At 34.7% G+C, this 13,311-nt stretch overlaps 1 protein-coding gene across 1 annotated transcript; it reads right to left on the bottom strand.

The window, feature by feature from the left end:
- Positions 1-8,080: 8,080 nt before the first annotated feature.
- Positions 8,081-10,301, bottom strand: LOC103708002 (transcription factor MUTE-like). Its single transcript, XM_008792750.3, has 3 exons — positions 10,144-10,301; positions 8,861-9,253; positions 8,081-8,337 (listed from the first exon to the last, which is right to left on the bottom strand). Exons 1-3 carry the CDS (start codon positions 10,237-10,239, stop codon positions 8,257-8,259), a joined length of 570 nt encoding a protein of 189 aa, XP_008790972.1. The 5' UTR covers positions 10,240-10,301; the 3' UTR covers positions 8,081-8,256.
- Between the last annotated feature and the right edge of the window lie 3,010 nt (positions 10,302-13,311).

Raw genomic sequence — 13,311 nt, 5'->3', positions numbered from 1 at the left:
TTTCTAGACTTTTAGTCACTTTTTCTTGTTCTCTTCTAGAAGCACTTGTTCACTAGTTTATAAGTACTACAAACTCTAGAAAACTAATATTTATTTTTTTTTTATTTTTCCTTTTAGGAAAACTACGTCGTATAGAAATCGAACTTCTATGAGTTTTAATTAGGAGCCTATCGTTATAAATACTCCAACTCCTTGATCATTAAAAAATTTATAAAGCTTGTCTTTTATTGGGTGCACGTTGGTATTCTTTCTGCATAGTAAATTCCATGCAATCCTAGTGGATTATGTAGACTGATGACGTGGCTAGTTGGTGGAGTTCTTAGAGATAAGAACCTACTACTTATCCCTTCCTCTAGTTTCTTTCGTAGCATTTAGATCCTTAGCTTTAATTTTTTACTTCTCTTATATATCTGGTTCTAGTCTTCCACAAGGTAACTTTGGAGATTACCGCCCTATGCTCCCAATTACGTCAATTTAGGAGACTTTTTTAATCTTGAAAACAAGATATTTAGCTTAAATCTTGCACATGTATCTCAGCAGTATCCAACAAAATTGATATCCGATACATGTCTGATGTGTACAGGGCATAAGGTTTGAAATATTCGTTTTTCCTAGATCTTGAAAAATAGTAAAAAAACATTAAAAACTGAGATTAAAGATGTTCAAGAGTATGAAGCAATGTAGGCACACATTGTATCCCATTCTTTTTGCGTATATACTCCACGAGTCTCTTACATCTTCATCAGCAAAAGAATGCTTGTATTCATATTGCCATGTTATATAGAATAATTTTACTAGTTATCTCTGTGCTTGAAGAGCATGATCATATCTTGTAGCGTGTCTATGGTTCTACAAAACCATACTTTATTTTGATTAGATATTAAAGATGCATGGTTGTCATCTTTCAAAAAGCCTTGTACAACTTATCTCATCTTTGACCATCATAGATACAGTTCCTATACCTATTTAACCTTCTTAGGTTGTTATTCTCACTATTACTCGCTTCTCCACTCATTTTTGTCAAGCATCGACATAAGCATCTTCCTGCTTATCTTACTAATTTCAAACAGACTTTTCCAAGTAGAGAACTGATAATTTGTGCATTTCTTGTAGACTTTTCTAGCTGCATCATCTAAGTGAAGTATATATCAAACCTTTCTATGATTAATATGCAAGCCTGTTTTCTCTTCAACTTAGATCGGAACATCTTATTTTGGACCCGTGACTGTTGATATAATGTAAGGGTGACTGTAAGTTAGAGATAAATTAAGTTGAAAAATTATCCATTTCAAAGACTAGATTAAGTTTGCATTATATGTTTTCCGACCTGACCTATTCCAAACTAATTTCCATGTTAATGTAGTCTCAAATGAGTGACTTGGCTAGCATTAGTGCATTCTAACTTAAAACCTCTTGATGCTAGAATTGCTTATCCGTGTATCAATTGTCTTCTTGCCATCTTTGGATTTGTAGATGGAGTATTGAGACTAATTTTTATAGAATAAACATGCAATTATAGTTGAGCCATATTTGTGCCAATGGTATTAGTGGCAGCATTTTCTGCACTTCTTATACATGTTATATTATTTTCATCAAATGAACAGTGCAACTTTTTTTTTCATATTGCATTAGACCTAAACTTGTGTTGGATCGAATATAGACTCCAATCTAGCAACGAATTGGACTTGTTCCTTGTCATATTTCATAATTAGTATAATCTTTTGATCCTACCCAATTAGCAACTATTGGGGTTCTCTTTGGTTTATGTTCTGAATTGAAGGGCTTTGTTCGATCACTAGGACTTATCTCTAAATTCATCATAAAAGCATGATTAAATAAGGTGAATAATAATAGCATGAACATATGCTTGTCATCTCTTGCCATGTCCAATCATCAACAATTTGTAACAGCTAGCATGGATGGTGGATTTTTGAACTAGATACAAACTCAAAAAGCTAGGTTTTCATATATAGATAATTTTATTTTCTATATAAGATAATATAATCCAACATGCCTACCGTATGACAAGTTTTTATATAATGTCCTTCATTTGTTATAATGAAGTCTTAAACCTCCGCTTTTCTTACCAACAGAATCTTTCTTTAGCATAAAAAATACATTGATAAAGCCAGTAAACACTATGAATGCAAGAATAATATCCTAAATTTTAAAAGATTCTCAACATAATAAAATGTTATATGCTTGTATGCTCCGGTGATGATATTGACATAAAATCGTATTAATGACACAATATATAGAACTTGAAGATGTCTGAGAGGCAACAAACGTAACTCCTTATTTCTTTTCAAAAATGTCCTAATATCTTTAAGATTTTCCAAAGAAAATAATTAGAATCCAAAAGAGTAGGGCCGCTCTTTAACAGCATCTAATTAACTTTTTCTTCATTATAAATGCATATTTTTTAAAAAGATCAACATATTACTATAACATTTTACTATTTAGATTAAAAAGTTAAAATCTCTCAAAATTTTGTATTGTAAAATGAAGGGGAAGGAAAGAAAAGAAGTCGGGAGAAGTTTCTGGAGAAGAAGAGAAGAAAAGAAAAAGGAAAGGAAAGAAAAGAAAAAAAAAAGAAAAGAAGGAAAAAAAAAGAAAAAAGAAAAGAAGAAGGAAAAAGAAAAAAAAATGAATAAAGAGAGGGGGTGGTTTACGGGTATGAACCCGAACTCAGGGTGCTAGGCACTTCTGTAGGATCAGCCATGGGAGAATATTAAAATTTAAGTTTTTGTATACATATATTGTGATGGATTTTAAAAGAAGAATATGATTTTTGGATATTAGGTTCTGCGAGAGATTTACGGAATTAATTGGATTTATTGTGGATCGCGTTCGCAAGTAAGTGATGTAACCTCTTTACTAGATTTATCGACAAACTAAATATCTATTTTACAAATCGAATTATTTGTGATTACGAATTTGATGCATGGATTATATGTATATTTTTAGAATATTGTATGACTCTGATTGAACATATTTGCTTCTGGTTTGAATTGTATTTAATTGCTCTTACATTGTATTTTTCGGCTTGAAACACTCAATATAATGTAAGAAAAGATAATGACTTAAAATAGATTCAGACTTGCAGTCGAGCTATGTTGAGGACCCTGCCAATAGAGGCTAATACATTGGTACTGCAAGAAGAATAGTCGGTGATATGACCCTGCCACAGGGAACATGTGGTCATAATTTCTGGCTGTTGAGTTGAATCTGATAAATTAAAAGAAATTGAGATATGAACGACATTTGGTTTTGACACTGTATATTGTTTTTATATAACTGAAATATGAAATAGAGAACAAACTGAACTTCGACCTGGCTATGTTGAGGACCCTGCCAATGGGGGCAGATACGTTGGCAATTGACTGTCCTGAAGGACTCACCGCAAAAAGATTAGTCAGTGTTGATGACCCTGCCACAGGGAACATGTGGTCACAGTCCAGGATCGACAAGATGAATTGAATATGTGAAAGAATCTTGAAACCGCGAAAAGAATCTTATGAATTCAAGAAATATTTGACCTATACTTTGGAACTGCATATTTATTTATTTTCCATATATTATTGCTTGATTTATCTAGCTAGAGTGTTCATTACTTACTGGGCTGTCTAGCTCATTATACCATCTCTTGTTGTTTTACAGATTTCGAGAAATAGTCTATTGGGGATTCAAATTGGGAGAGCGACTAGAAGGATTGTGGCACAAGTTATCTTAGATTAGGGTTATTTAAGTTGATTTGTTATTATAGACATTTATTATGATTGGTGGACTTTTGTTATTTTAAGAACTAGATTTCTGTATATTGGTAAATGATTATTCCGCTGCGTATTTAGACTTGTGAGACCTTATGACTTGAGTTAGTCAATGGAATAAGATTGCATTTATTCAGTTAAATTATTTTAGAATTACATAATTGAGGTGTTTGGTTTAGATGCCTTGCATGCTCGTGGGGAGAGTTTGGCTTGCGATCTCGGGCCGGGGGCGTGACAGAAGTTATGGAAGTCAAACTTATCATGATCAAATCTGCGATCTAATTTTTAGCATATAAATAAGTATCCTATATTCAACTAAGATGCACCAATTTACAGGTGTTCTAAGAATTAATTAATCATAAATAATGGACATTTTTGGTGGATTAAAGAAGCATCATCAAAGCATTATATGTATTCAGATTATACAATGTCTAGTGCAGCCTATGCTTGCATGCATTTTATGCATTTTCTTTTTATTAAATCTATGTTTCTTCCATGATCATGTAAGTTCTTTCTTCATTTTCATTTAAATAATACTATGTTGGCAAGTTAATCAAGGAAATAGTAATATTAGGAGGATAATGGACTTGAGGATAATCAACCCATTTTTATTATTTCATACTAATAACAACAAAGCAAGTATAATGCACATTTAAGTTAGAAATTTTTTTAAAAAAGTTAATTATATAAATTTTAGAAAATTGTTGTTATTTGCATGAAAATGATATGTTTGAATGGATTGTTTTAAAAGAGGGACTTCAAAAGTTATGTATGGAGATGAAAAATTATAAGCTATCAATCTAAAATTTGAAATTTAAATATTTATCATTCTAGAATTGTCTAATTGGTTTGTGAATTAAAATAAGAAATGAAGATAGAGGAAAAGGAGCTAATATGCTACACTATTTATTTTCTGAGAAAAGTAAGGTATTTGTTAATTGGCTGGATATCCATCTATGATACGATAGTAGCTCTGAAAGAAAATAAATGCATTATTATTGGAAAAGTTGATAGACGAGATTCAAATGGAATCCTAGAATCCTATGTTTGTTATTCTATTCTTCTTTCATTCTTCATGGTTTATTTTTTGGAAATTTTTTTCATCTATATTCAACCACCTACTATCCCCAACAGATTTCCAAGAAAGGCTTTGATGTAAACGAAAGCACAAGTCTTGAAATTTTGCATCTCCTTAGTCCTTAACTTGAAGCTTGCTAGCACCAAGATAAAGATATTGTTAATCTTTCGAGGACGGACTTGAGTTGTTAATTGTAATAACCTTGTCTTTCTTTATGATCACCTTAACTAGAACATTTTAAGTTCTCATCTCCAACGAGTATCGTGCACAGTCTACCTTCTGTCTTGTTTTTGACATCCATATATACTTTAGTAGCAAGTTAAAAAAAAAGCCAATTTTGATCATTTTCTCTTATCTAATGAGAGGTAGAGTTGCTAGTGATCAGTATGTGACTAATTTTAGGCCAAATGCAAGTTAGAAATGAGCAAAATGGTGGGATGAGCCCACCCACATTTCTTTGATTAATAAAATGAAGGTGAAATACAAATCAGAAGATATTAAGAGGCACAATAGCTTGAATTTTGAAGAATGCAACCAGGGGTTTTGTAGATAATTGAAGGCCAATTATCACTTAATATAAGCTCCTAGACTGAATTATGAATGCTCGGTTGTCAATTCTTGTAACTACGTATTTGTAATCAATTCAAACTTCAACTTTAGTACTTAGAATGCTTAGGGAGACCAGTGTTCTAGCGATCAATGCTCACCCTTATTTTGTTTGTTGGTTTTCTAGCCATCATCAATTGGGAAATGGTATGTGGTGCCCGTCACATGCACACAAAAGGTGACTTGTGCTCAATTTTGCTTGCTTGGCAACTTCATATTCACTATTTCCATGTATTACACTGAACCCTAGATTTATACCAATACTTTTACGCCGACTGGCAGAAAAACTTAATTGTGCACAAATAGGATCCCTGTGGTAATACTCTCTTAAATTATATGATCAACTTTTTTAGTTTTAAGGTTGATTAATATCATTAAACAAATCCTTATTTTTTTTCTTCCTACTTTCATTATAACATTTTAAATTCGCATCTCAAACAAGCATGACAATTCCTTAGCAAAAAAAAAAAAAAAACAAGCACGACAAAGAGAGAGAGAGAGAGAGAGAGAGAGAGAGAATCTACATGTCATGGTTTAAAATATGGAAATAATTTTTTCCATATGTAAAGATAAAGCTGCATATATTTGACCTTCTTTAGACCTTATAGTGGTAAGAGACTCGTGCATTAGGTTGCCCTTTCAAGAGTAGACCTTCTTATAATAATAAAATTGCTCCATTATAATCTAAATAAGGCGGGTTCAAAACATAGAAACAATATCTCCACATGTGAGGCAATGTTGCATATATCTAATCTTCCTTAAATCTTGTAGTTGTGGGAGCCTCATGTATTGCTCTATCCCTTTTTACTTGTAACATAGTTGTTTAACCATTATAATATGCTTTTATTCCATTAATAATATAAAAAATAAATAACAATTATTATTTTGATTTTGACAAATATCATAACAAATGTAACTGATTTTTTTTTAATGTTCTTGATGAAAATAAAAACTACATTCATATATAATCTATTTTTGACCAATCCTTGTGGCGTAGATGTGATCAACTTAAACCTAATCTAACTGACTATAAACTGGACACTAAAGGCCATGCATATCGAGTTTGGTTTGGGTTTGCACACTAATATAGTAGGCTAAATCCAACTTGTCAAAGTTCCACCTTCTTTTAGGACTCCTTTGTTTTGCAGGAAGAAGAAGAAAAAGTATGGTCAACGAAAAAATAAAGAAATACCTCATATTTTATTGAATTTTTAAAAGAGAAAGATGGAAATGTGGCTTTTCTATGAGAATAAGATTTTTTTATTAAATGAGAAAACAAAATTCATATGGAACATGAGAAAGTTACTTTCTCACGGGTTAAAAATTAATGTATTTTTTTTTTTTCAAAAGTACCATTAAGCTTTTAGATGGAATGGATAAAATCTTTCATTGAAAATTAGTGTAATTTTCTTTTCAAAAGTACCTTAAGATTTTAGATAAAATGGATAATTTTTTCTCTATTAAAGGTACAACAGGCATTTTACACAACTTTTTCAAAAAAATAAATGCTCAACCAAATATAAGCCACGATGAAAGATACCGCATTTTTATGATCAATCAAATATACAATAATCATCATTTTTTCAAAAAGAAAAAAATCTAGTATGAAAATTTCTTTTTATAGACCAAATAAATTCTTGGTTAAATGGGAATGAGCACAAAAATTGATGGTATGTATTGGTTGAGGTTTAGTAGATACCATAAACTATATGGTACGTACACAGGGGCAGTGCATTCATTTTTATCTTGTGAATACTCCTTTGGCCATCCTTCTTTCTATTAGTTGCAATGAATACTTACCAAGTTGGAGGGTAGGACAATCAAGTGTAATTGTTGAAAGAATTTGGGAGAGAGGCCAGCAAAATTGGTGAACAGCCATGTGTGTATATTCCCTATTTTATAGATACATGAGGTTCAGGAGGTTGCAACGTAATACAGGAGGTTCAGGAGGTTGCAATGTAAAAGATCAGAAGAGAATACAGAAGGTTCAACATAAAAGAAACAATTACATCATCCTTATCTCTTGGCATTATATCGTTATCATGTGCAATTCTGTTCCTTATCCAAAGGAAACGATATGAATTGTTGTTTAAAGATGATGTAAGTTAAGCCCCCCCCCCCCTCTCGGAAATCAATGGGGAGGTCACAAACCATAAGTTTGTCCCTCAAGAATAGAAACCGAGAGAAAGTTAAGCCCTTCGTAAAGACATCTGCGACTTGATCCACAATAGAGACATAATGAATGCACACATCTCCGTTAATCATCTTTTCTCGAATAAAATGGAAGTCAACCTCTATATGTTTAGTGTGAGCATGATAAACCGGGTTTGCAGCCAGTGCAATTGTACCCTGATTATGGCACCAAACTGTAGGAGGGAAAAAAAGAGGTACACGAAGATCCTTAAGCAATTTCTAGAATATTGGCCTTTAAGATTTTTAAAATCTGCCATAGGTTTCACCCTCTATGTTGTAATAGTTGAACACAATTGGATCATTAAAATCACTAAATTGCCAATAATACAATAGTAAACAAAGGCCATTCCATTCTAAGAAAAAAAAAAGACTAGGAAACTATTCCTGTTTTGGCCAGAAGGAGACATTCTTAATTTATTTCAACAGATAATGCTTAATTATCATCACTCAGAAAATAAAACATCACTATAAACTTCTTACAACTATCACAATAGGTCTATGTGATAAGATCGATTACAACTTTTGACTTGATTTCATAATATTAAGCAATTCTGTAGTTATCATACATATAGACCATCACTTTGCAACTAAAACACATACATTTTTTTTTCAGTATGTAATATCCTGATAGAAGCTTTGTTGGACTTCAAGAGCTAATTCCTCCACACTAAGTTGGCAGTCAAATCCAATCTGCAAATACAATAAGTAAAAAACAAATTACAACTTGTAATAAGATTTAAAACCTGCTAGATCTCTCAGCTGAAAAATTAAATGTCTTTTGACCTCTTAATTTGCTTCTAAACTTGTGTCTGGTCTAGAAAGAAGGAATTTGTTTGCCATTTGACGAAATCGAATCATTATCTCAAAAATATATTCTATGTAATAGTATTTCGTTTTGTGTATTAGTTTTTGTAGGAAGATATACTGCAGTGTAGCTAAAGCGAGTCAGTTTATGAGGCAAAATGTGCTTTCTTTCTCCCAAGCATATCTTTTTTCTTCCTTGGCAACAAAATATGGTGGTATTCTACACTATATGTGTATATACGTATGTTAGATCAAAGTATAATTTTTCTTTTACTTTTTTAAACATGATGATATTTTTTGATTGAATAAAAGATATGATGTTCATTTGTGAGTTTATCAAAGCATGTGAAGACATAAACTTAACTCTCAAACAACAGATCGATTAAAAAGTCTAATGGAGATTGCATACCTTTATGACAAAGGAGTAGAGTACAGTGTCTTCCATGCTGCTTATGTTGAGATGAAGGATTTCAAAGGCCAATTTCTCTAGCACAGTTATTATCTTGATAACTTGGCCAGGGATGCGCTTGGAAAGGGTTCGCAAGAGGACATTTGAACCTGATATTTTTGCCTCTACATCTGCAACTGGTGAGTTACAACATGCCCCAAGTTCCTTTACGATGTCCGAGTCATAAGTATTGTTCGAGGTTGGTGATGGAGTTACTTGCAGTAATGGCCTTGGGCTAGGAGTTGGACTAGGGCTTAAGCTCTTCCTCCTTTTCTTGGCCTCCAATGACTGTAGAACTTGGTGCAACTCTTTGATGAATTCTATGGCTCCTCCAATAATAGATGCTTGGTCTCCCTTTTTTTGATCAATAACAAATAAAAAATAATCAATATAAGCCATTGTCATCTTGTCGAAAATGAGTCCTATTTTCTCCGGTCGGTGAAGAAGATGATGTCCTTTTGGAAGAGTTTGAAGCCCCTCCTTAAGAAGAAAGACATTCTAACCCTCAAAATGGAACATGATAGGGTAAACTTAACCTCACTGGGCATGCATCTCTCTTCCTATTGTTAAGTCAATCATTGACGATTTTATTCGCCTTCGAAGAGAAAATCTAGTAATTCAAAAAACATAATTCATTCATGGATTAATCTTCTCCCAGGACAAAGATATTTTAGTCATCTGAAAATTATTTGGGAATCATTAGGAATGTATTCCTTGTCACTTTCGGTGAAGACACATTATTTTCCTTCCTCCATTTTCTCATGTAACTTCCAATACATCCCCTCCAAGTCCTTTTTCATGCTACTACAGATTACTAAAATGCAGTTAGTTGCATAGTGTCTCAACAAACTAAAATAGGAATTAGTAGGACATCAGAATAAAAAAAGCTCAAGGACCACATATAGGAGCATCAGAGAGCTCAACTAACTTTTTGCATCATGAAGTCATTTATCACTTGTATATTTCACTCTTGACGACAAAAATGTGATGCTAAAAACCTCATTAATTCGAGATTAAATTGCCTCCTCTCTTTAATGCAGTAAGAAATATGATAGCCAGCACCGACTTCATCTATCTTCCCCCTTCTCCCCTCAATCAAATGGAATGCAACCTAAGCTATATTGCACCACAATATTTCCCATAGGTTATAACGTTTTGATTCATAAATCCAAATCACCTACATCATAGCTTGCATGGATCAGAAATGATACATAACTTATGAGCATGGACTATTTATTACATACCCTTTTGATGTAAAAGCTTGGCGTCAACGATCGCAGCACCTTGAGATGTTCATTCATTTGCCTTCTCCTGTTCCTCTCCACAGCAATATGAGACATGTTTTTGTGCCTCTTGGGCTCACACAAAAAGCTAGAATTCGTCTGCCGGCCTCCTTTCTCTTCCTCAGCCTTTCCTCACATATAAATATGCACACGCATGCAGACTTGGAAGATGTATAGAATGTTACCATGGCTGCTCTTTACGTGCTCTCATTTAATGGTTGGTCTGCTCCCCCCCGTGAGCTGCAGCTTCTCTCTCTCCCCCCCTCCCTCTCTCTCCCCCCCTCCCTCTCTCTCTCTCCCTCCCTCTCTCTCTCTCACTCACTCTCTCTCTCTCTCTCTCTCTCTCTCTCTCTCTCTCTCTCTCTGTGTCTCTCTGTGTGTGTGTGTGTGTGTTGGGGGGGGGGGGGGGTGTGGTGGGGCTGCAAACGGGGAGGCTTCTTTGGCTACCATCTCTTTGTCACATACTTTGGCCCGTCCTATTGATAACAAGGGAGGAAGGAAACGTTTGTAGTTTTATGACAAGGCAAGACTTTTGGCTCCTAACCTAAACTTCATGCCTAACTGCATTGATTACACATTCACCTTCTCACGGGTCTGCACCAGCCTTAACATACTACGAGCTTGAGTCCTTCCCCAAGTCATGGGAAGCCTGGTGGGATGCTTAAGATTTAGAAGTGTCTTGCTCAGATTTAAGAAAGCGGCTTGACTCTGCCGGCAAGCAAGCACGTATACAAGATAACTTGCTTCAAATCCAATTGGTTGCGATCTCTCTTCTAATGACTTCTTCTTGAGAGTGATCCAACATCCAAACTCTGGTAGTGGCATATTATCACAACTTTATTTTTCTCTTAAAATTAGTTAGAAAGTTCGAGGCCTTTTGGCATAGAGGAGTGTATTATCTAACTTATAAAGTAACAACTTATTAAAAAGGTGATATACAGTACAAATAAGAATTACATGTATTTTTTAGAACAATGTACTGTAGCTGGTTGTCGAAATTGGATTTAACAAGCAAGGAAATTACTAAAAAAAATTAAGGCAACTGTACCCTAGGAAAATGAACAGAAAAGTTACAAGCAAGGAAATTAAAAATCTACAACCATTATATTCCACCATAATAAGATCTGTTAGTCCTGTTAGCTATTTAGGATTTGATCCATGTAGTAAATAGTAATCTATGAAAATCAAGCAATCAATGTTTTTTTTTTTTTTTGGTAAAATATAGGAGGGGAGGGGGAGGGGCAGAACCCCACCCGCGTAGTAGCTCCCACTGGGCCCCCTTCCACCAGGAAATGTTCGATGCGGGTAGCAAATTTCCGCATGCCCTCCCTAACACGTGAAAAACCCCACTGGGCTATCTACGTGTGACCACGTCACCCTAGTGCCACCTCAGTACTGATGGAAGAAAAGCATATTCACACAGAGTCATCCGGGCGTGGGGCATGCGGTCTCCTGATTTAATCGATGCCCGCGCATTTCGAACCCAGACAACTCGGGTGGAGTCCAAGCCCCCTTATCACCAGGCTATCACCTTGGTAGCCAAACAATCAATGTTCAACCAACAAGCAAGATCACGACAAAGTTTTTATATATATTGAATTGCTGTGACATGTGTTGTCTCAAGCAAGCTCTATCCGTCCTGGTGTTAAAGCAAGTCAAACAATTTCACTTTGATCGGCCAGAATACTTTTTGAGCATCTATGCGTGATTACCATATGATAGGTGTTTGTTGAGGCCCAACAATTGTGGGTTTTTTTGCTATCACTAAAAATCTGCCATTATTGTTAAGCTAGCCCATCATATTCTTTCCAATATAATTAATTCAGGAGGATCCGCAGACTCGATGTGGACTACTTTAGCCACTACGAGCAAAAGCTGGATCAGGTCTAGAAGTGAGATCAGCCACATCGGGAAGCCGAGTCACAGGTCAAACTTCCGAAAGCCGTAACTTGTTATATGACGTCCTATTTACATGATCTTTTTTTTTTTGATTCGGATAGTTTTCAAGCTCTAAAATATGACGCCATGCCCTTTAGGGGGCAGCGCCTCCAGCGATTAAGCCAAAATTCTATTGTTTGGGGTCTAAAATGTACCGGTCAAATCAGAATTTTATTTTTTGGGTAAGATTTTGACCGGTTGTATCTCTTCATCCGAGGATAATTAGACATGGCGATAAAAGGCAGAGTTGATGTAGAAGTTGAAATTTATCTCTTTAAAATTTTAGTTTTTTCTAGAATATTTCTACTAGTAATATATACTTTAAGATCGAGTGTCCTATTAAAACTAGAAAAAAGAATCGGATCCAAATTATATAAGGGTGAACCTCACTATTATAAATAAAGACTATGTAACTTAGTTTTCAATGAAAAAAAAGGAGACTTAAATACTACTTTCGCAATTTTTCTTTCTTCTTCTAGTTGTTTTTGAGAGATTTGAGTTAAGCAGATTGAAGAAAATTTTCTTTTCCCCAATTGGATCAATAATAGAGATCATGTTGGAATTGAATGGAATTTTTCTGTGCCAAATTATATGCTCTGTGGTGTAAGCCATTCTTGAGTAACGGGATACAATCATCTACATCCATGCCTAGTTATGATATGAGCTGGTTTGGAAGGTGTTAGAATAAGTGGCTCATATTAAATGGTATTCTTATTTGAGTGGTACACTGGTATTCTAACGGAGCGGAGCGAAGCGACAAGATATATTTATCTTTGGGATAATTATGTAATATTTTATTTTACTAGGGTGCTGATAGGGATTGGGACTCTAGGGTTAGGGTTTAGCTATAAATATCTTGTAACCCTTGTTATTTGGTGACAGAAGAAAAGTTACGGCCGTTTCGCTCCCATGGACGTAGGCACATTGCCGAACCACGTAAATACCTGTGTTCAATTTCTTCTTCCTCTTTCTCTCTTAACTCTGTGCATTGTTCTGTTCGCCGTTTGGATCCTGTATTTTTCCGCAACAATTGGTATCAGAGCCTCAGGTGATATTTCCTGCGGCCGTGGGCGGTGTTCTTCCCGTGGGGAGAATAGAGGCGTCTTCTCCCAAGCCGAGAAAACGCAAAGAAATTTTCCTCCCGTGGGTGGTCTTTTCCGTGCCAGGTTGGTTTCACAGGAGGGGTTGCTT

The sequence above is a fragment of the Phoenix dactylifera genome, chromosome 3 (assembly GCF_009389715.1).
Source record: "Phoenix dactylifera cultivar Barhee BC4 chromosome 3, palm_55x_up_171113_PBpolish2nd_filt_p, whole genome shotgun sequence".
Lineage (NCBI taxonomy): Eukaryota > Viridiplantae > Streptophyta > Magnoliopsida > Arecales > Arecaceae > Phoenix > Phoenix dactylifera.
This window is presented reverse-complemented; position numbering and strand designations above follow the sequence as displayed.